General features: G+C 41.3%; 1 protein-coding gene across 1 annotated transcript in view; it reads right to left on the bottom strand.

Annotated features, from left to right (window-relative positions):
* KIF18A (kinesin family member 18A) overlaps positions 1–24,373 on the bottom strand; it is a 51,992-nt gene that overhangs the window by 23,981 nt on the left and 3,638 nt on the right. The window contains exons 3-6 of the mRNA XM_075567303.1: positions 23,033–23,190; positions 22,201–22,305; positions 21,529–21,639; positions 19,087–19,284 (exon numbers count right to left, since the gene is read on the bottom strand). Of these exons, the coding sequence (XP_075423418.1) occupies positions 19,087–19,284; positions 21,529–21,639; positions 22,201–22,305; positions 23,033–23,190 (572 nt within the window). The remainder of the gene's footprint in view (positions 1–19,086; positions 19,285–21,528; positions 21,640–22,200; positions 22,306–23,032; positions 23,191–24,373) is intronic.

Below are 24,373 nucleotides of genomic sequence, written 5' to 3' on the forward strand. Positions count from 1 at the left end.
CACACAAAACAGAAGTCCTTTTAACCATTCTATAATTTTTACATAGAAATGTCGATTTTGACGGCAGATAAACACTTGGAATACTTAGTCTGCACACTTTCCTATCTGTTCTAAAACTATATACCCTATCACAGCGATTGCCGATGGGGAGGGGTGGGGGAGGCTCCAAGGGGTTCAACCCACAAAGATTAGTAATGGTGCATCCCAGGTAGTATAGGGTGTCCATGAGCCATTGTGGGGACAGGACATTTCGTAAGACCCCATGCTGCACCATAGCATGTGTGGTATAGCAGGTGCAGTTGCTACCCCAGATGCTTTGCATCCAGTGGCAAGGCATTGTGGGGCGTGACTTTGGAAACCCCTGCAGTAATTCATAGCTATACTCATGCGGTCTGCACACACCAACTTGGGGAGCACAGGGACACTGGAATCCCCTGCAGTAATTCATAGCTATACTCATGCGGTCTGCACACACCAACTTGGGGAGCACAGGGACACTGGAATTAGAGTCCAACTTCTGTTCCAAAGTAGTGCGGGATGGAGGAAGTAGTAGTGACAGAGGGGGAAAGGAGAGCGGGTGAGAGGGAAGGACAGGGGGAGAGTTAAGAGGATAGGAGGAAATGTGAGAGAATGGTGGGGCAGGTGAGAAAAAGGGAGGTGGGGTGTGAATGAGAAAGGGGCGTATGAAGGAGAGGGGTATGAGATGGTGAAGAAATAGAAAATAGTTTTTCTGCGAACCCTCTTTCTAACAAGGTGTACAAGGTAAAGGTAGAGAATTACTGCTCTATTTGATACCTAGATTTTTCCTATTTAGAAGTTATGTCTACATTTTAATTTAATTGTGTGAAGATTCCAGGATCACCTACTTCTCTGAAATATGCTTCCCTCCTGTACATTGTTACCAATTGTTACGAACAACATTTCATATAGCACTTTTCTCCCAATGGGACTCAAAGCGTGTCACAATTACAATATAGCGTTCGATAAGCAACACAGGATTGTTACAGACAGTGCTTAGATCAGCTTACAATCTATGTTTTTGGTGCCTGAGGCACAGGGAGATAAAGTGACGCGCCCAAAGTCACAAGGAGCAGACACCGGGATTTGAACCAGGTTCCCTTGATTCAAACTCAATGTCATGGTTTTCAGAGTCAGATCTCACAGCCACTCCTTCCAGTTGATATATTTTGTGTTCCAATCATAAACCTCCCATCTGCAAACTGTCTTTTATTCTTTCCCAGGAGGCATGATGTAGAACATGGACCATCTTAGGCATGTAATATAGTCTTTGCTGCTGTACGCGCGTTTAGTTGCTAGGGTGCAAGCGGTGACGTGCGCGGATAGGGGGCGTGACTGACGTCACAGCGTAGGCCGCGCTGTGATTGGTTCGCGGCATGGCTGCAGCGCGAAAATATATTTTATTGTACTTTCCCTGGTCTGCTGCGCCACCACTCACAGCCGTGTGTGTCTGTAGTATATCAACTGCAGGCTCATACCCTGCAATTATAATTGATGCGCGCGCGGTAGCGCATGCACGAGAACTATATTACACGCCTTAGACTTCATTCTTTGCACACAGATTTATTTATATCCTTCTGGAAATCTGTCTCCAAAACTAAACATGGTACTCTAGGTATGGTCTTGCCAATGATCTATAAAATGGCATTACTACCTCTCTTCATGCTGAAAATCCCTTTCCTTATACAATCTAGCTGTTGTCTTTCTATATGTTCTCTGGATACTGTAAAAACATTTTTTTTTCATTATTCCATACCATTTTTTACAGAAAAAGGCATGAGCAGGATAGCAGGTTTTATCATCTCTTGTACAGTTATCCCACAGAGGTATAACAAGTTGGTTCGAGTAAGAATGCATCATAAAATAAAATCAGGTTAAAAGATTAAATGTTTGAGTCATCGAGGTTTCACACTTACTCAAATTCAACAGAAAAAGAGGCTTTGCCAATGATCTAATTTTAGCACGATGAAACGTGTAGATTTCGCTACACAAACTACTCACATAGTTCGAAAAATGAACCGTTTACACTAGTTGGCTGTAATAGAACCTGGACCTTTTCCAGCCTAGAGAAAAAGCAGGATTTCACAGTGGATAACACAATGGACTACATCCAAGTTGTACAAAAGGTGATTTCCTGAAGTAATTAATTCAATCTACCATTCAGTTTAGGATTCATAAATTACAAAAGCCTTTGATTCGGTCTTCAACTCAGTCGTTTTTAAAACATTAGAAAAAAATGTGTTGAAGCGTACATTGATGAGGAACATTTATGAGAATGCCACATCAACCATAACATTACATGAATATACAAGAAAGATGAGGAGCAGCAAAGAAGTGAGCTTTTCACAGCAACACTTCATTTTGTATTCAATGTGTTGAATAATTCGAGTTGCCTACGATTTCCAGACAAGATTGTTATTTTTGTCACAAGTCTAAAAGACCTCTAGCAACAACTTAGAGAACATACCAAAAGGGAGTAAGGTTGCAGGCCTCCACACGAATCTCAGCACGACCAAAGTGTTGTTCAACAAGTGTGTCAAAACTCTAGAACGATCTAAATCAGTGATTCCCAACAGGGTGTTCAGGAACCCAAAGGGGTTTTTAAGGCGTTACCAAAGGGGTTCACAAAAAATATATGTAAAGGCGAAACCTAGGTAGTATAGTGGGTTTCTGAGTCCATGTTAGGACTGCAAGCTTGATAAGCCCCAAACTGCACCTTAGCGTGGGTGGTATACGGGTCAATTACAGGCGCTTTGAAAGTTGCTCCCCACAATGCAATGCCTCCACAGCGGCAAGGCATTAAGGGGCCTAGGATTGGTCAAGCGATTTTGTTAGCAATTGTCTGACGTGTAGGCAATAAGATTGATTAATTTGCGGAACAAATATTTTTTAGCAAGGGGTCCACAATGTAAAAAAAATGAAAAAGTTGGGAAACCACTGCTCAACATATATTCAATCTAACTGTAAACATTTGAAAACTAGGTCTACCTTGGCTGCAAGTTTAAACAGGTGGCAACCTTTCAAAAGCAAATCAATAAACACAAAATGGAGACCAGTTTGCAGAAAAACAATCTTTCAGCTGTCCCTCAAGGAAAGTGTTCGACCAGTGTATCGGTGTGAAACTTGACCTTAAATGCGAAGATAATTCATAAGCTGACAACTTGAAGTATGGAGATATATATGCAGGGTCAACCCGAAAGAAGAATGAATGGGTTTGAAAGCAAACAAAAAAGTCTGTGACATCACTAGGGTAAAGAAATTAAAATGACAGTGGGCCCGACTTATCACAAGAAGCTATTACCATTGTTGTTAGTCGATTAGATTCTAAGCAATATCAAGAGACAAAAGACAGCCATAAGCAAGATCGGAAGATGAAAAATCAGAATATTTGTTAGAGCAAAACCGAGAGGCTTGCAAACGCAATACAGGCAGGCCTCTCTTCTCGGCGATCCGCCAATACAGCGGTACCGAGAATGGGGCCGCCATGTTTGCGCATGCACAGAAGCCGAAAGTCGCCGATTCCGCTTTTCAGCAGTGCCCTGGAACGTAATTCGCCGTACGATCGGGGCCCGCCCGTACCAGAAAGATTATTGGAGAAGAATTCATTCGGCAGTGAAATCGACAAGGGCTGAAAATGAGGATAACTGAGTGCATACATGTATATAAATATTTATTTATAATCCGAACAGATTTCGATTGGGTATCAAGTAAAACATAACAAATTAAAAAAATATATAGTTTTTGAACTTTAAATTATGTTTAACTTGATGCCCAACCGCAATCTGTTATTTATTAAATCGGATTGTAAACAGACGTTCTCGGCTAATGAATGACAAGCATCCAATAAATTTAGCATGTTAGCAAGATTAGAAAAAAAATAATTAAATCTAGCAATCTGCCCATGGTAATTTCTGATTTAGAGCTCCAACCAGCTAATATATTTAATGCGCCATGTCCATTGATTAGGAAATCATGAAATCAGGAATTGTTGTCATGGTGATGAAAATAAAAACCGTGTAACCAGTAATTCTTGATGTGGATACAACGGGGAAAAAAAAAAAAAATCTTTGTTTTACAATTAAGAACTATGCGTCAAAGTAATCTGAATACAAAGCCTTTTAATATGGGTTAGAGTTGCAATAGGCCAAAACTTTGCCAGAATCGTGGGCATTCAATACTCATGATCTGGAAAATGTGCACGTGTTGGCAAGGCAGAAAAAGTACAGCAGCAGGGGGGGGGGGCAACTCCCGTCCTCATGGGCCACCAACAGGTCATTCTGCTTCAGCACAGATGAGCCATCTGTGCTGAAGCAGGGATAACCATAATACCTGGCCTGTTTGACCAAACCACTAGACAAGAGAAGACATTGTGGAAAGATAGCACAAAGATTTGGATATTGCCTCATTTAACCCATAATGACAAACATGCGTAGTGCCATTTCCGTATCCATGGAACCCGTCAATGCTGCAGTACTGGGTGTTTCCTTGACAACTAAACTATAGACTAAGAAAGTGAAGATAAATTATTCTTTATTTTTTTTTAAAACACACCCATGTTGGTTTAGTACAAGTGGTCCTTTCCAAATAAACCAGGTCAAAAACTGCCACAGGAGTATTGTAATGTAATTTGGGATGCATTTAAACGCCTACGTTAAGTAATTTAAATGTCTGCAATATGTTGAAATATACGATCTATCCCATATATGTAAATTACAAGTACGTTTTAGTGTGACCACAATTACATATAGCTGCTTAAGCAACAACAATGAATTTAGCAGTAGCAAGCAGTACAAATGCCACTCTATGGTCCTTTGCGGGCTGCATTTTGCCTGCTGGCCCCGTTGAACCCGGTTTTAAACAAACAACTGATGTGATTAAAAACTTTTTACATTTGCTGTATAAATTTAAAAAATAATAATAATAAATTGCAACGTATTTAGTTAGAAGCCAACTGCAAAGATGAAAATAAAAAATCAACTCTGACGTCCCTATTCATGTTTGTTTTTCTTTTTAATTGTAGAGAAATGCTGTAGTTTATAGGTAAAATCTTTTTACTAGCACTCTGAAAAATGACAGGGATTTACTTATTAAAAAGTAGCAGCGTTTCCAGAGTAGTTTTATTATCTGCTGCATTCTTTTCTCAGGTATGAATAAGCCTGACATAGCAGGGTGTAGCATTGCACCTTAAGGCCTGGGACATAGTGCTTTGATCCCGGCTGAGGCGCGCTGAGGCTCAGGGAAAGAGGTGCTTTCCCTGGCCTTACACAGCGCGCCATCCGTGGGCGTGTCGGGGGCGGGCCAGTAACGTCACGGAGCTGGTTCGCCCTCATTGGGCGAACCGCTCACGTCACCGGCCCTGCGCTCCAGCGAGCGCCAAATTTTAAACCTGTCAGACACACGCTTCCCTAAGCGTGCGCGAGCCCCTGCTAAAGCCGCTCTCATTGCGGCTGCAGGGGCTCAGTGCCGAGCAGCAGCACGCCTCAGCACGGGTCAGCGCATAAGCGCTGACCATGCCCGAGGCCTTAGAGTATGCATCTAAAAATGTGAAAATCTTTTAGAATATAACTTCAGCTGGTGACATGGAACCAAATGCATGGTCTCTTCACCCAAAGGTATGTTTAACCATTGAATCATCTGTTACCCCCCCTGTATACAAGAATCACCGCCACCCTCAAAGTAGTTGTTGATCTCTGGTATGCTAGGGTTAGCAAGCTTGATTGTTAATTGCGTTGTCTGTTAATTGTCCAGCCTCAAAGTCACATGACCTCCTCCCATTTAATCTGCCTGTTTGGATATAAACAATTCAAAGCAGTCAAGGAAAAATAGCAGGGTGCAGTATAACATCTTAAAAGCTAAATCTTTAAATGAATGTGTAGTTAGACAATTGTACTGGAGACTGGATCCTTCTGCAAATTAATCTAGACAAGAATATAACAAGGTAGCAAACGGTGAGCTCATTTGACCACACTATTATCCCACACCTATTAACCTGCATAACAGACCGCCCCTCACACTTAGGCCTCGGGCATGGTCAGCGCTTATGCGCTGACCCGTGCTGAGGCGCGCTGCTGCTCGGCACTGAGCCCCTGCAGCCGCAATGAGAGCGGCTTTAGCAGGGGCTCGCGCACGCTTCTGCCCGTTTGCGGAAGCGTGTCTCACAGAGTCTTCAGATTTGGCGCTCGCTGGAGCGCAGGGCCGGTCACGTGAGCGGTTCGCCCAATGAGGGCGAACCAGCTCCGTGATGTCACTGGCCCGCCCCCAGACCCGCCCCGCCCACGTATGGCGCGCTGTGTAAGGCCAGGGAAAGTACCGATTTCCCTGAGCCTCAGCGCGCCTCTCACTGTTTTAGGCACTATGTCCCAGGCCTTAATAATAATAATAATAATAGCATGTTCTTGTATAGCGCTGCTAGTTGTACGTAGCGCTTTACAGAGACATTTTGCAGGCACAGGTCCTTGCCCTGTGGAGCTTACAATCTATGTTTTTAGAGGCACAGGGAGATAAAGTGACTTGCCCAAGGTCACAAGGAGCTGACACTGGGAATAGAACCAGACTCCCCTGCTTCACACTCAGTGTCAGTCAGGGTCGTTACCCACTTAGCCACTCCATCTCCCATTTACAGAAGTCTCTCCCAACACTTACCCGCACAGAGAAACTTCCTCTCCCATTCCTCAAATCTGTTTGCAATTTCTTAACACACCCTAGCACTGCCAAAAGTGGCACACTTTCAGTAGCAAGCAAAAAGGAACACACCTGTTGTCTACTCAATGCACACTGTCACGGGAGACCAGGTACTTACACATTTATCCTGGGATCACATTATGGAGCAAAATAAAAATGTAAAATAAATTGCGTTTATTTCTTGGAAACCGACATACACCCAGTGAATTACAAAGATACAGGAGGCAACACACTTACTGGGGTTTTGGGCTGAAAAACTAAACTTCCTTGGCCAAAATAAAAGTCTTTAACAAGTCCGTTGGAAATGGTGCTGAAAGTAGGACTTAAAAAATATTCTGCTCTGCAGTCGTTTCCTTGCTAGCTCCGCAAGGCTCCTTTGGGCTTGGAGTCACAACATGGATCTGCCTTGGGATCTCTCCCTGGGCTGACTACTAACTTTTTATATTATTTGCAAAGTCAGTTCCACAGCATTACTGCCAACCCACAAGCGTGGGAACTTTACTGCTAGCCATTCACGTTATCCAGTCTTGCGACACCTGGCACCTGAGCTTCAGCATTGCAAATGGGCATGTGCGAAAATCGCCATCTTGCCTACTTGTCATGCAGAGGCTAGGTGCCTCTCAGTCTAGGGAGGTGACTACTGAACGGAAGAGCCTGTAATTAGCCAAGGACTTGGGACACTTAACTCAGCCATCCTGCACAGATGGCTGTTCACACTCCTGGCAACAGGTGTCACTTTGATCTATGGACTTAGGTCAGACTTACTGGCACCACACCCTGGTACCTCATCAGCCCCCTATGGAGTCCTGCAGTAAAAGGACCCAGCTTATTTTACAATGTATGAGTATCCTACATTTTAAACCAGTTTAATAAAATAGGCTTTATACAGTTTCTTATTAAAATGTCCTAAGTCTAGTGGTGAGGGATAGAGTGAAAACCTGGCCTGTTTTATCTACACTAACCATATCTCTTACTACCTGCAAACGTAGCATTTTTATTTTAATAAAAGCTTCAGTCTTATACCTGACTGGAGAACCCCCCTGAACCCCCTATACCAGCATTAGGGTTATCTGGGCATCCCTCTGAAACTAGGGACCTCTGTACTGTTCTGGGGATACCTTGCCCCCTGCCCCTTGCATATTTTACATACATTGCATAGCAGTACATGTACAACAAACAGGTCCCAGAGCTGACACTCTAGGACCCCCAAACACAGCTCACGGGCAACCAAGTGGGCTTAACCTTTATTAGTGAGCCTGGTTACCCCGTCACCGTGAGAGAGACACACACACACACACACACACACACACACACACCTTATCACAGCTTCATGCAAAGTGACCTACCTTTGTCATAATGAACCTGCTACTTATCCCAAGTCTGTTCTTTACTGTGGCCTCATAAATGTTACTCTATTCAATACAAATTCCTCCCTCCCGGCTCACACCCAATATCATCATACATCCTGGACTACTAAAAAGCCTTACATTATCTACGGTAGTGGTTCCAAATCCAGTACTCAAGGAACACCAACAGTGAAGATTTTAATACTATCCTCATTAGGACAAGTGGCCCGATAATTTTTGGCAGAACCCCCTGTGCTCAAGCAGGGATATACTTAAAACCTGCACAGTTTGTGTTCCTCGAGATCTCGATTTAGGAACCACTGATTTTGTATTGGATAGAGAAAATGTTGTTGGAGAACTCTGAAATCCAGCACACCAACCACAACTCATTCTAATGGCAAACATAGCAACCTTACAGCCTGCAAACGACTCAAATTTTTTATTCGTACAGTTACGCACTTTAACAGGGGATATTTAACTAAACCCAGGCCCTCCCTTTTCAACTGTCCCACACCCCTGCTAATGCCCCTTTTAAATACCAAAAAGGACAGTCACAAACAAATATCTGTAGCCTGCTGCCGAAACTGGATGAACTGAGGGCATGTTGCCTTCAGCATAAGTCTAAAGCCATCATTCTCACCGAAACATGGCTAACTCCTAAAACCCTCGATGTAACCATCGACATTCAGGGATACTCCATTTCAAAGAGGAAATGGGGTATTACTTTAAATTGAAGACTCCTTTACACTGCTAAGTTGCCCCGCAAGCACACCCTCTTGAAATCCTAATTGGCAAAATTTGTCTCCTTCTCCAAGCCCATTCTTGTTGCAGGAATCTAACACCCCACTACAATCCCTGACTGGTATCACTTAGTTTCTTGGTTCAATTTTCTCTCTGAATGGGAAGTGTGAGCTGCTAGTTCTTGGTGATTTTCAACTCAATTGGCTTGACCCCAAGAACAAAATCCAGACAAGTCACTAAGCTAAACCAAAACTAATTTCCCAACCCACACAGACAAACCTAAAATCTCAACCATTCCTTGCTTGACTGGATTCTATCCCCTTGACCCAACAGAATCCAACTCTTTTGCATCATACCCCCCCCCCCCAAAAAAAAAAATTGTGATCATGCACTAATGTACTATGTAAGGAAAATTAGACAACCCAAATAACGTAATAAAGTTCCACTCACTAGAACATTTAGAAACTAACACACAACAGTATCCGGCTGGTCTTACCAACTGCCCCTGGTAAAGAATCAAACTTGATACCTGACCCTGCACTTGATTATTTCCAGAGTTCTTAAAACACCCACATTCCGCAGAATAAGATCATGGGGGGGCCCACCTTCCATGGGTTACAACCATCCTTATTGCGCTTAACCATTTTAGGGATGCCTTGTTGAAAAGCTACAAAGTAACTGGCACTACTAAGGATCTTAACTAAGGGAGAAGGAGTGGCTCAGTGAGTAAAGACACTGATTGACACTGAGATTGCAGGGGAGCCTGGTTCAATTCCAGGTTTCGGCTCTTTGTGACCTTGGGCAAGTCACTATCTCCCTGTGCCTCAGGCATCAAAACAGATTGTAAGCTCCACGGGGCAGGGACCTGTGCCTGCAAAATGTCTCTGTAAAGCGCTGCGTATAACTAGCAGCGCTATACAAGAACATGCTATTATTATTATTATTATCATTAACTACAGATACCTGCAGAATAAATGCACAAGGCAAAGACTAGCAAAAGTCCACTATTACTCTGAGAATCTTTACCAAAAAAAAAACCATCACATTTAGCAAACTTCTGGAAGGTCATCAATATATTCCAACCTTCTAGCCATTAACCACCATCTAATATCAAAAAGGATAATATTAATCTGACAAATCCGACATGGCAAACAAAATTAATACTTTGTGGGGTGTGCTCCTTCCCTTTTATCAAAGCGCAACCAAAACTAAAAACATGAAGCTTCATCTGGGAGAACCCCTATAGCCCCACACTCTGCCAACAGTGCTCACAATTTTCAATTTGCCCAAGTATCTGAAGAGATTACACAAGCAAATAAAAACTAAACCGGCAATGTGGATCTGACCTACTACAATCAAAGTTTCTACGACTGTGCCCAAGTAATTGCCATAACCATCTCTTTTTCGTCTACAGGCTATATCCCCAAGAAGCGGAAAACGTCCAGCGTTGCCCCAATCTTCAAAAGTGGGGACAAAAACAACTTGAAGATTGGGAAAACGCTGGACAATCTCTTCTCCCAATACAAAGTCAGGAAAAAGTATGTGTTCACTCCCAATAAAGCGATTACTGTAGCAAGTCAAATTTCCTTAGCCAATTCCAATCTGGCTTTTGCCCCAAAAACTCCACGGTAACTACCATCCTAAAAGTTTGCAATGAGATACAGGGTGGAATGGAAACTTACTGGTGTAATATTCCTAGATTTTACACAGGCTTTTGATACTGTTGATTACGTTATCTTGTTAATCAAGCTTCAGTGCTCTGGAATAGGGGAAGACGCCATCAATTGGTTTCACTCGTATCAGGTAGATCCAAACATGTATCTCTCGGGCTCTAATTCCAACTCCTTGAATGTGACCTGTGATCTGCATGCCACTTTCGCATTGGCTAATGTGAGTGCTCATGAGTGGGGAAAAAAAAAAAAAAAAGACTGAAGAATGGTGTTTATGGAAGGATAGCCAGGAGGAAACCACACAGTCTCTAAAAAGAACATTGCTAACTGTCTGAATATCACCAAGAAGCACAGATGATCCACAAGACTTCTGGAACAATGTTCGTAGGACAGACGAGTCAAAACGTTGATTTTTTTGGCCTCAATGAGAAATGTTATCTTTGGCGAAAACCAAAACACTGCGTTCGAACAGAATCACCTCATCCCAACCGTCAAGCATGCTGGTGGTGTAGAGGAGAATGTCAGGCCATCATCCGTGAGCTGAAGCGAAAGAGTCATGCAGCAAGAAAATGATCATAAACATACAAGCAGATCTACAAAAGAATGGCTGCAGAAGAAATTCTGCATTTTAGAATGACCTACTCAAAATCCGGACCTAAACACCACGAAATGTTGTGGCAGGACCTGAAGCGAGCTGTCCATGCAAGGAAGCCCTCAAATGTCCCCAAGTTGACGCCTCAAACCTAATGTGAGACTTACCAGCAGTCACAGGAAACTGAATCTAAAGGTTCATATAGTTTTTCACACATGGATATTGAATGTTTTAAAAAAAAAAAAAAAAAAAAATCATCTTTGTATTTGGAATTTGTTACTCCATTTTACGCTGCTAACCTTTTGGGTTTAGACTACTACAACCAATAAAACATCTGAAGTTGTGAAACTATTTTAATAATGGTAGTGTGTGTTGAAGGATTTTTAAGAACATGAGGCTATATATAATTCTGCATTGCACTGTGTAAAGTAGTTCTTTTCTCTAATCTGTGCATCAATACTGCTGTCCATAAATGCCACTGCTCTTTGTGAATGTCCTCCAGATAAGGCCGTGCCTATAGTGCCGTCAAAGGCGACACAGTGGGTGACGTCACCCATCGCCACGGGGTCGCGGGATTCTGCCAATTTGATTTGTTCAAGGGCCGTCACGTGATGCAACAGCCCTTGAAAAAAATCAAATTTTGCCGGCTTCCAGTTTCCACGACGTCACTTTGTTGCCGTCGCGCGCACTATAAGCAGACGCGGCGGCGCGTTGCCAGCACTATAAGCGCGGCCTTAGGAGAAGAAAAAAAGTCCATGCTTTGAGAGGGGAATCTATTTACGTTTGCCCATTTACTTACAACTTCCTCAAGGACCAAAACTGGTCTTCGAAAAGATCCATGATAATCCCATAGTTGACATGTTATATACTCTGATTTAGTAAGAGCAAAGTCCAAGGAACAGCAGAAGGAAACCCAAGAAAAAAAGGCATTGGAAGTGTGAGCAACAGAAGAGGATAGCTTGAGCGCAGAATACTACAATAACTCCCAGAAGGGCCACACGATTTATAAAAGAGACCATAACTGCATGGGTTCAGCTGGGTGTGGGGTAACAATACTGAAGGGCAGGAGTGCATGGCTTTTACAGAGTCCCTGAGCTTCCCTAAATGCATTTAAAATAAACGCCGGGGATCGGGCGAGGCCTCTAACTTTTTACTTAACTTGGTTCCAGCATCACATCTCCGTGGCAACCGGCGTCAAAAGACACTATGGCAATGTGACATGATCCAGAGACATGATTTGACGCCGGAGCCGTGCAGGGGAAGGGGGGATACGTTTGCGCACCCGCGCTGTAGGTAATATAGTCTCATGATTTCATTGTTAGTTTCTGTTCATTTTAATTTTAGTATGAGATCTTTTACCCCTATACAGTTTCTATGCACGGTTATTTAGCAGTGTGTGTGTGTATATTTTTTTTTTTAAATGTCTGTGCTGTGTGTCATGATTAAGATTATTGTAAATACAGAAACTTGACATTTTTAATCAATATAAATCTCATTACTTGTGCTTTTGTCATGCCTTGCCAAAAGAACAGTGTGTAAATAGTGTTTCTTAAAGATTAACTTTCTATTACAACTCCAGTATACTGCATCTCTCCAATTAGAAGTGTAACACCTTTAAAGCTGCAGACCAAGCAATATCCTACATTAAAAAAAAAAACTGAATGGCATTTTTAACGTATTAGAATGTTAAGTAATTACAATAGTTAATAGTTGTAATAGTTATAAATGTAACAAGCATTTTTTGTTTCTATAGAAATCATTTACAAAGTCACATCCCCTTCCTCTTCTGAAACAGTCTCCGGCACACCCCTTTTTGAGCCCTGCCCTCTCTCTAGCAGTGCACCAATTGTATCTAGTGACTGGCTGGTCACATGATCTTCCCCACAGAACTTTGCTGCACTACAGCCATTTAGTGAACCCCGAGTCGAATCTTCGCCGGTCAATCACAAGAGAATGGATCAAACAGCAATTTAGCCAATTACTTATTGTGTGGATTGTATTGATACACAAATTAAAAAGGGGGGGGGGGGACACCACACAGCAGCTTGGACTGCTGCTTTAAATCCCAATGAAAAAACATTGCTCTTTATTAAACTGAGCAATGTATATATGCAACTGATATACAGTACCCCCCTTGCACAATAGAAAAAAACAAAAAAAACAACCATATGTTGTACTTGCCATGCCAGAAAATATCTGGCACAACAACTGACAATCTTAAGTTATGCAAACCTAAAATGAATCTTATAAAGTCTGCCAATAAAAACATTCCCCTCACAAAAAAAAGCTATAACACTACACCAAAAGGGGAAAAAACTAAAATGCTCATCAGATCTGTTCCCAGTCAGAAAAGTAAAGTCAACAGTAGCCCACAAAGAGGATGAGGATTTAAAGATTTGATTGAACAATAGATTTGCATAATTTACTTCTGTATAAATAGATGTAAAAACAAACACTCGGGCCAACTGCTAAAAATAAATGTCAGCATTATTCCTTAATCTGCGTGCATGAGTCCACAAACAAACAAAAAAAAAAAAAAACTCAAAGACAAGATCCCAAGAACACCTTTTCCCTTTCAGTTACCGAGCTAGAACATTAAAAAAAAAAGCAGCCACGGTAATGAAGAAAAATGGCCATCGGAAAATGCTGGGCGAGAGCCTGGGGACACACATATTGCACAAGTGTAATTTCACTCCTAATAAATTATTTGAACTTTGACACAAACACTTTGCCGGAAGGGTATGAAAAAGGGTAGCAGGGAGGGCAGAGGGCGGAATGACAGGTTTGAAGGTGGTCTATAAACATACTTTTTCCAAATTAAACTGTAATTGCTTCAGAAGTGATTATGAAATCTATTTTAGTTGCAGATTTTGTAATAACTCAGGCCTGGCGCCCTAACCCAGGTAGAAACGGATTTTCCTGCACTTTAAAGGAGCTTTGTTTTGTAAAACAAACTCAGTCGATGCAGACTTTAGTGCTGCACTACGAAAGCGTGTTGCCAAGAAAATGCAACCAAGCACAAGAACAAACAAAACCGCTGCACGTTCATGCAACATGTGCTTTAGAACTTGCAGTCTAGGAATAATAAATATATTCATTTTGATGCAGCTGAAGTTTAACGGCAAGTGTTTTGGAAAATGTACATCCATTACACAACATTCTATTGTAAGAAAGGAAGTCACCCCCACTAGTGGTACGCAGATGTGTGCATTGCAGTTTCCAAAAAACAAAAATCATACTGTGCTCATTATATTACGTAAACAACTGGTGGCTATACGCACTTTTGAATATGCATTTTAATTATGAGCTATTTGGGGACAAAAAGAGGGGGGGGGGGGAAGCACACAAGGAACATATTTTAAGTGGAAGAACCCACCCACACATCATATTGTTTAGTTTTCTAAAACAAAATCAGTGGTTGGATTAAGACGGAGTGCTAGAACAAAAAGCAGAAATAGTGCATCATTATGCCCTGCATGCAGCCTGTCTGGGATTCCCAACAGCCTGAGAAATTCTAACAAAGTTAATTGGATCAAAGCTGAAATAAGAATAATATTGCTGCGTTTAAGCCTACTAAGGGTTCACAAATAATGTCCAGGTTCCTAGTAAAAGGATCAGTCCAACTAAACATTTGAATGAAAGAAGCACATTGCATTACTCTAAGCTGCAGGGCTGCCCCTGTCTGTTTAACATATTCCATCATATATGATTTGCATGTAGGATATTTGTGTGCAAAAGTAACATCAAAATAACAACAACAAAAAAAATACAACACAAACGTTTTTGTAGCATTGTGGCAAACAAACAACACTTTTTAAAAAACCTAAACCGAAAGCAATTAATGTGCAGATTCAAATAGCAAAATAACATGCAAATATTAATATTGTCATGGAGTTACTTTAAGATGCGCAAGTGCTTTCGCATTGTGAATAAAGTGCACAAGGCTTTTTCACGTAAATCAACAACCCAACCAAAAAAAAACATTTCTGTTTAACCGTTATCCGATTTGAACTTCGGGCACCTCCGGGGCTGCACCGGTTTCACAGCTATGGGGACAATTTGGTTCCCGAGCTGTTAATATTTTATTTGGAAGGTTTACAGCTTTTGTCTGACGCAGCGAGGCCACTGACATCGATATTGCTCCTCATTGACATCAGGGGTCCTAGAGCTGCACATAGCGAGGATAAGCTTTCGAAGAACCCCGAGGGTCAAATATTTCCAAATAATGAACAACATAGCGGCATGGAGACAATTCAAGGTGGTAATAAATGCAGCCAATTGCTAGAAACCTTCAGTTTGGTTAAAAAAAAAGGGGGGGGAAAAAGGGGGGGATGGGGCAAGTGTCTGGACTGTGGCCCTTATTCTTTACTTCAAAATGGCACTTTCCACTGTGCAGCGCAATCATACTTTATATAAGAGCCCAAAACGGTTGTTAAAGGGTTTCAGAAAAATCACTAAACTAAAACCCTGCAATAGTAGCATGTTTTTTAAACAGTAGTTATTAAGTTACTACCTTATAGTTATACTACTTTATATAGTTCAGGTAGCCACTCCAATTTATGTATATATTATATGTATTTATAATATGAACCTGCCTTATATTACTCATGTATTGTGTGTCTTCCCCCTGTATTGTTTTTAGCCACTAGCAAACATAGTATTCCACTCAATTTTGGGTGTAGCTAAAATCTCCTAATTGAATAATTGAACATTATGGACAATAGAAAAGGTATGAGGATAGACTCGCTCCTTAACCTCTGATGAAGTCGCCGGTACACTCGCGACGAAACGCGTAAGGGCGCTATCTACAAGCACTAGGTGTTTAGCTCATTGAGCTTTTGCTGGACTGGAAGGGAACTGTGATGCTGTGGAACAAAAGGAGCGTGAGCTTTTCTAGCCAGGGGGGCCGTTGAAGTGGACGCACATCACGACAGAGACACCCGGCGGCAGAGATACACGCTGCAGCCACGAGACTACTGTTCCTGACTAACAGCATGACCATTGGTGTCCTTGTTCGATGCGCATATCCTATCTCATGGCTGTGAGTTTTTTTATTTTAGCTCGTGATTAATAAACCTGTACTATTTTACACTATGGAGCCCGCGGTGTGTGTGTATATTTTTTTTTCTCCCCAAAAAACTGTATAAAACAAGTCTGGACCATTTAATGGTGACAGAAATGATACAGAGTTTAATTTAGACTGAACCAGACAGTTTCTGGATTATTCTCAGAAACAGAAGCCTTTCCTTGGGGAACCTCAAAAAAATAATAGGATGACGTGTGTCTGCAATTCTTTCCATGTTATCACGGCTTAAAACACAATAAAGTGAACTCCAACGTAGTCACAATATATTGTGGGGGGGGGGATGGCAGATAATGCCCATCTCATTAGCCTTTTCATAATTTTTAATTGAATATTCTGATGGCTGTTGTGATGCATCCAGTAATGCATCTCCTAAAAACCAGCATGTGTGCGTGGTTTAAGCTGCTGGACCCATGAATTTGAACCCTGTTCAAAATAGTCATGTCATTTTCCATTGGTCACATCAACAGTTCCCAACATTTTTTTGGTTAAGGAACCTCATGTGAAATTCTGAGGCACGCCAACCCTCTCTAACAGCATGTCTGACATCAAATGCATTGCAACTTCTTCCGTATTTGGTACAATTTTTTAAATTACAGGCAACCCTTGAGGGATGCCTGGGGAACCCTGGGTCAGATACTAAGCCCCAAAAGAAAAGACTCCAGGGATGTATCTATAGCAGCAGCAATTGCCACAGCACACAGGAAAACACTAAGACATAAATGGCAAGATACCCTTCATCTCTTTAAGCAACTCTTAAACAGACAAAACTGCATTATCAGGGTGGAAAATATTTTGTTCACATAGAATTAATGCTGACACGTGGGTCTGTGGATTAAAGCAGGGGGGCTTAACTCCAGTCCCCCCCCCCCCCCCCACCCAACAGGTCAAGTTTTCTGGATATCCCAGCGTCTGCACAGGTGGTTCAGAAGCTGCTGAAAAAGGAGCTGTGATAATGCAGGGATATCCTCAAAACCTGATCTTTGGGGGGGGGGGGGGGGGAGGGACTAGAGTACTGGAGTTGAGCAGCTCTGGATTACAGATCGCTGCATTTGCTGTAAACGCTCTAGGCCAGCTCCTCCGTTTTGCAAACAGCCTTCCTGTGAGATTGTATGTTTAAATGTAGATAGGCCTTTCCTAAGTGGAGCTGCCAGCCAGGAGTGTGACAAGCGGCAGACACCAAATTCTGTGAAGTGTTTGGCCACATAAACCACTGGCCACCACATGACATACTGGTGAGAATTGCAGTAGCTGGGCAACTTTGGCGCTTCTTGTTACAGTAGTTCTGTTGAACATTACATTTCATGCACGTGACATATGCTTGTTTAATATAATCTGCACAATAACATTGTAGCCCTAAATGCATTCTGTAGGTATACTTAAATGCAACTCCCCCAAACCCGCTCCCCCCCCACAAGAACAAGTAAGCTCAATGTTTGATATTCACAGACCAGTTACAAAACAAATTGTGAAAAAATACTGGCAGAGACTAAATTAAAATCTTTTATTTTGCTACCCAAATAATTTTAGATACTGTACAATAATTCATTATATTAAATAAATGTAGAGCCACTTACCTTAAAGATAGATAGATAGATATATATCCTATCTATATCTATCTATCTATTTATTTATTTTTTAAACTATTTATACATTTTCCAGGGGTCCAGAAAAATAAAACAGGTAGTGGTGAGGTAGCACCGTGGGGTGGGTTGTACAGTCACTTGTTGAGAGATCAATATGCAAATTCACTAAACATGAGGACAATCCAGTTACCCGCTGACTAGTTCAGACATCACAATGAACACAAAAAGGACAAAATAAAAAATGTCCACAAAAAAGGGAGAGGGGTGGGGTTGAGAAAATCCTGTCGACTACTATGGGTCGCCCCCTCGCCCCTTTGTCTACCCTAATCTAGGCTAGGGGGGTTGTCAAAAAAAGGCATGGTCCATGCTGAACCAGGTCTCTACCCTCGGACATTGTCCATGGGGTCCATATCTGCATGACTATCACTTTCTCTCAGAACGGCTATGTGACTCTCCATTGCAACTGTGCTCCATATACTGACCATAACATTATTCAAGTCTCCACAGGGCCGCCACACTATCTACCAGTAATAAGTTGGCCCTGGAGTTTATTTTCATTTCTGGGTAGGTCATCTATTGGTCTGCCCAGACAAGTAACCCATGGTTTGGGTCACAGCAAGAGGCCCTGGGTGGCAAGAACTTAAGTTCATCACTGATTTGATCAAGGACCTCGGGTAGACATAAGGACTCATTCAGTCTCCACTGGCAAGTTGAATTTCTTTGTTAAAACGGTTATACCTACTTTAAAAATAAACTAAGATTGTCAGACACTTTTACCCCTCTACGCACTGCATGCAGGTGTGTATTCACCTACACAACTACCAAAACAATTCCTCTTCTGAGGCGCTCTGGCACACCCCTTTTTCCCTCTCTGTGACAGTGCAGCAATTGTATCTAGTCCTGTCTGGTCACATGATCTACCACACAGAACATTGCATCTTGGGTTCTCTTCTGCAGCCCTAACAGTGATTTAAAAAAAAAAACCAAGCTGAATCTTCAGCGATCTATTACAGGAGAATGGATCGATGGGCAATTTAGCCAATTATTTGTCAGTGTGCAGATTGTATCGATGCACATATTGAATAGAATTTCTCTTTTTTTTTACGGCAGCTTTAACACTTGTTGCAAATAAGTGTAGATCTAAAAGTAAAACAAAACAATCTTTTACTCTATCTATATATAAACAAAATCTAAAACAGTTGAACACATGTTTAATAGAACCTATTTCTAAAATGTATCTTTTACCAATCAAATACACATACACATTTAGAAGTCATACTTTCATTTATGGCAATAATAAAGCAAGAACTAATGTGATTGGGATCCAAAAATATATATTTAATAAACAATCTATGCAGTCAGCACTTACCTTGGGATCTGCGAGAGCATTAATGACATTCCCCAGTGCCAGCAATGACCGGTTGATGTTTGTCCCCTCTCGCAAACGTGCTCCCTTGGCATTAGTGGCGCTGGCACGCTCAGAACCCGCCAAGTCAATGAGGCACATTTTGGCAATTCGAACATTCTGATTAATACTCGCCGTTTTGTCTTGCTGCCTTAAATAAATCTAGATAGACAAGCAGAAATGTTGTATATGTACAATATTCCCAAAGTGCCAACAACTGTCCCATTTATAGGCCGTAACATTAAGATATATTATGTTGTCTTGCATAGTAATCTATATTTGGTTATTGCATCTTTATTGCCTTACTCCATTTACATAATTAAAAAGGTTTAACACTTTTAGGGGCTTTGTGTGTGCGCCCTTCTATCCCCTTTGTTCTACAGTGTCCATTTGGACTACTAGAGGTTTGAAAACACCTCTATGAAGGTGATTGCATTAACCCCTATTGTGGACCGATACTTTACTTAAGCGGCAAGCTTTTTTTCGGGATACGGCCTGTACTACTAATCAATATTTGATTGATGTTAATGCATCTATACCTTAGAAAAATAAAGTGTCCCGTCTCCCCTCTCCAGGTGGGAAGCAGTGGGTCTCCGGGGCTGAACAGTGTTAATTTCAGCTCCGTTGGTCCCTTGCTCCTTGAGATCATCGCATATAAAAAGGTAATGCCAGTATTGGAAGAGACAAAAAAACAAGGCGCACAACGCACATAGTGAAGTACAATAAAAATGTAAGTTTACTTATAAAAATATATATAATCTGCGTACATCAATAGAGTAAAATATGAGCAGTTGGTAATTGGGTATACCACACCAGTACACAGCTCCAGACAGCACTCCTCACTCGATTGTAGGGTGCAGGGGATCTCTCCTCATCTGATGTCAAGCTGGTAGTTGTGGAAGCCGTCTCCCTCTCACTCAAGACGGGGCAGGTCTCAGTCTCTGCTGCCGGATAGTCCTGGAACATCGATCCTCATCAGCGTGTAGCAGCCTCCGCTCACATCCGCATCCAAGCACGTTAGTCACGTGTCGCTACTCCTCCATGGAGCGCCCGATAGTGACGTCACAGTCCGGTCGCACTCTTCTACGAACCGCCTGCAAGGGCTCACTCAGTGCGGTGTAGCGAAGGATACACGCGGCTTCTTGGGAAGATGTAATAGGCACACAGTCTTGCGTGAAACGGGGAAACACTTGCGGAGTGTTAACACCAACAAGAGGGTAATAAAAACGAGCACTGACACCAGGAAGGTGTCAGTGCTCGTTTTTATTACCCTCTTGTTGGTGTTAACACTCCGCAAGTGTTTCCCCGTTTCACGCAAGACTGTGTGCCTATTACATCTTCCCAAGAAGCCGCGTGTATCCTTCGCTACACCGCACTGAGTGAGCCCTTGCAGGCGGTTCGTAGAAGAGTGCGACCGGACTGTGACGTCACTATCGGGCGCTCCATGGAGGAGTAGCGACACGTGACTAACGTGCTTGGATGCGGATGTGAGCGGAGGCTGCTACACGCTGATGAGGATCGATGTTCCAGGACTATCCGGCAGCAGAGACTGAGACCTGCCCCGTCTTGAGTGAGAGGGAGACGGCTTCCACAACTACCAGCTTGACATCAGATGAGGAGAGATCCCCTGCACCCTACAATCGAGTGAGGAGTGCCGTCTGGAGCTGTGTACTGGTGTGGTATACCCAATTACCAACTGCTCATATTTTACTCTATTGATGTACGCAGATTATATATATTTTTATAAGTAAACTTACATTTTTATTGTACTTCACTATGTGCGTTGTGCGCCTTGTTTTTTTGTCTCTTCCATAGCTCTAGGGGTGTTGGGACACCCCCAAGAAGGGCTGCAGACGCACCATATGTGACTTTTCCACATTCAAGGTTGAATTTTTCTGATTATATTATCACTGTGCACTGCATATTGCTTATTGTGTTTCACTAATTATTAGCTGCGCACCAATCACTTATTTGTTCATCAATGCCAGTATTGCTCTTCTTTTTAAAAGGTCACATGAGCCAATACGAAGCCACAAGGGCCAGTGTGACCTTTAAACTGCCAGAGTGTGCACCCAGCCGGAGCTGCTACCGGCAGCCTCTTCCAAGGTAACTCAGGAAGCACAGGGTCCTCGGAACAGAAATCAACAATTCTGGAGACCCCTGGTTTCAAACATAGTAAAACAATAAAAAAAGGTCATTTTTTTTTTTTAAACGTTGCTCTTTAATTCATTGTGTGTGCACCAATCGTGAACATGAAAGGGTGATTTGCAAATTGTAGCTCCTTTTACGTCTCGCTCATAATTGTTGGTGCAAACAGAATAGACTAATGTGCAGATATACAAAGTTTAAAGCCAAAGAGCAAAATGCTTAGAGCAGAAGCTGCATTTATATTGTTGGTCCCTGTACCTGAAAGACAGCATGTGATCGGGAAGAGGTTGCATTCATATCAGTAGGGTGCTGGGTTCTGTTTTTATTTCCAAAATCAAGCATCTTGAGGAGCTCCTCAGCTGATTTAGGCTAAAAATTAAGAACAAAAAACACAGAATGTAAAACAAAAACAAACAAAAAAAAAATATCTTCCAAAAACATTTTTTTAAGTGACAGTAACCTCCCTCTATGAGGAAACAAAACATGGTTTATTTTTCTGTATACTAATTTAGAGGAGATGATAGATACACACAAAAAAAGAAATGAATGTACTAGATTTATATTATATACACACAAATACAGCTCTATTTTTCTTTACCTACCTGTCCAGTGGGAGGCCACTTGTTCAACACTGGGCCCAGCACAGGAAAGTTCGGGGCTACTGTTCTGCTTTCCAAAGCCGTTGCCCACAATGCTTTGCACAGCACTACACAAGGCAATACAGAGCACGACTTTGGACAGCAGAGCAGTGATTGACTGTAACAGCCACGGACCTTCAGCTCTACACGTCAATGCTCTTCTCTTGCACATAATTGGGGTTTTAAAGTGTTTTTTTAAATACAATCTACTTTTTGTGGAGGATTTGAACATTGACAATGCTGCAGCTAGCCATTGAGATTAAATAACTACCCAAAAGATCTGCATATGTACCTGATGTAAGGTTAATCCTTGTACTACAACTCCTTTCTGCGCATCTTCGCGCACAGCTAACGAACCAGATTGTGAAAGAAGGTCACGAATTTGTTCATTGTAAACCTAAAAAGAAAGTGTGAAAAAAGATCGTTTGTGAGCTCCCTTTCTAAGAGACTTCACGGACACATTGGTAAACAATGTAGAATTAAAAAAATATATATTTTTTTCCTGTAGCAAATTGTATATAACTAAGGGATATGAATAATAAACATACCCAAAAGAAATTTGGGGAAAAAGGGGAGAATTGTGCAAAAAATAAAAAATTAATTAAAAAAACGACATCACCTCACTGGATATATCGGAGCACATTTACCACATTCCTTTTTTACTACAGTAACAATGTGCTGTTTGTGCTCTAATGGATTTAAACGCACCAACACATGGAAGCGGAATCAATGTATTAGACAGCAAAGAAGAACTTTCAAAAATACATTTATTTTGTTTTGATGTCAAATTCTAGTGAAAGCTCTCTGTTAAGGATTATTTCCATGAAAAGAGAATCCTTGCTGTTCTTACAAGAGCTGAAAAAAGTCAGCATATAAAAGAAAGATTTGTAAGAAGCACATATTTCTACATCAAAGACATTTCTTTACCAGTCAAATGTGATTCACATTCAATCATATACAAAGGGGACAGAGTCTGTATGTTGTGAAGAAACTTTAGCCATAACTAATCTCGTCTGGCTAATGTAAGGAAAAAAAAAAGGCTATTTCATACGGATAAAAGTAGTCGGATGTGTAATCAAATAAAGCTAAAAAAAGAATATATATATTTTTAATTTCTAACAAACCTCTAGGTAGGAGACAGCGACATTACATATCTTTTCATCTTTTACACTATCGATACGACGGTATAGATCCATCATTGTGAGGTACATTACTCCAGGGTGATCGGCAGAGCCCAGCATTGTGTGAGTCTTTCCAGCTCCGGTGGCTCCGTACGCCAGAACTAGAAATAAGGAAAAAGGATACATGTTGATTCTACTGGAGTCACAAAGCACACAGAAATACATTAACATATGAATAGAGCCACATTATAAAAGTGCCTGCTCACACAATATGTCAATTATTATAGTGATATCTTCAATAGGCTAAATCCATATTGATTTTTTTATTAATTGGATAAATATTAATATGGTACTTTGTCCTAGCAATGATTACCAACCTTTCGACCTAAAATTTGGGATGTGATTTACTGCCCTTACCTCTAGTCTTACCCCGTGTCTATCTAAGGAAGTGGTTTTCCACCTTTTATGAACTGCAGAAACTTTTACAAATGTATGGCGACTGAATTATCTGAACCTCAGCCCACTTACCTTATGTACTTAAACTTTTTTTTTTTCAATTAAGCCGCTTTCTTTATGATATCCAATTAGAATGTAATAATGTTCGAACATTGTATAACATTAGAATTATTAAATATATATATATTTTCCCTTGAAGAGTAAAATGCCAGCCACTAGCAATGTTGTTCTTCGGGAACCCCTATAATGCTATTATTAGGAAATAAAGAGCATCTCGTGAAACTTCCGGGATCCACACAGCGCAAAAACTGAAAACAACTGACCCAATTCGTACTCTGGCACAGAACACGAAAAAATCCAAGCTTGTTATACATTTGGTTGGTAGTAAATAATTGTCAATTAGCACACAATTAAAGTCACTATAAAAAGGAAAGCAAAAATAAATCTTACATTCAAAATTATGTAATAATGTTTTACAAATCTTCTGTTTTTAGTTTAAGTGACCTGTCAATGAGATTTAACAAACATATCAGGTTCCCTTTGCAGGAAAAAAAACTACTTTAGCCCTTTAACGAAGACCGATTGATGAATAATCACATCACTACACAATGTTGAATTTGGTCTACTAACCAGAACCTAATCCTGCTATCTTGCGACCAAAAAAAAAAAAAAAAAAAAATTATATTTCTAATCAAGATCTAGCAATCAAAGCAAAATCGATTGCCAATAGGAGAACACTGCGTCAACATTCAGCAGCAGCTGTGTCACCTCTGTCTCAGTTTATAATCATTATGTGGCTCTGTACCAAGCTCCAGGTGTCATTTTAGCCTTTAAAATGACTGTCAGTGAGCGGTATGAGCCGTATATATACACAGAGCTTCACGTTAA

This window comes from Ascaphus truei, chromosome 12, assembly GCF_040206685.1.
Source record: "Ascaphus truei isolate aAscTru1 chromosome 12, aAscTru1.hap1, whole genome shotgun sequence".
Classification (NCBI taxonomy): domain Eukaryota; kingdom Metazoa; phylum Chordata; class Amphibia; order Anura; family Ascaphidae; genus Ascaphus; species Ascaphus truei.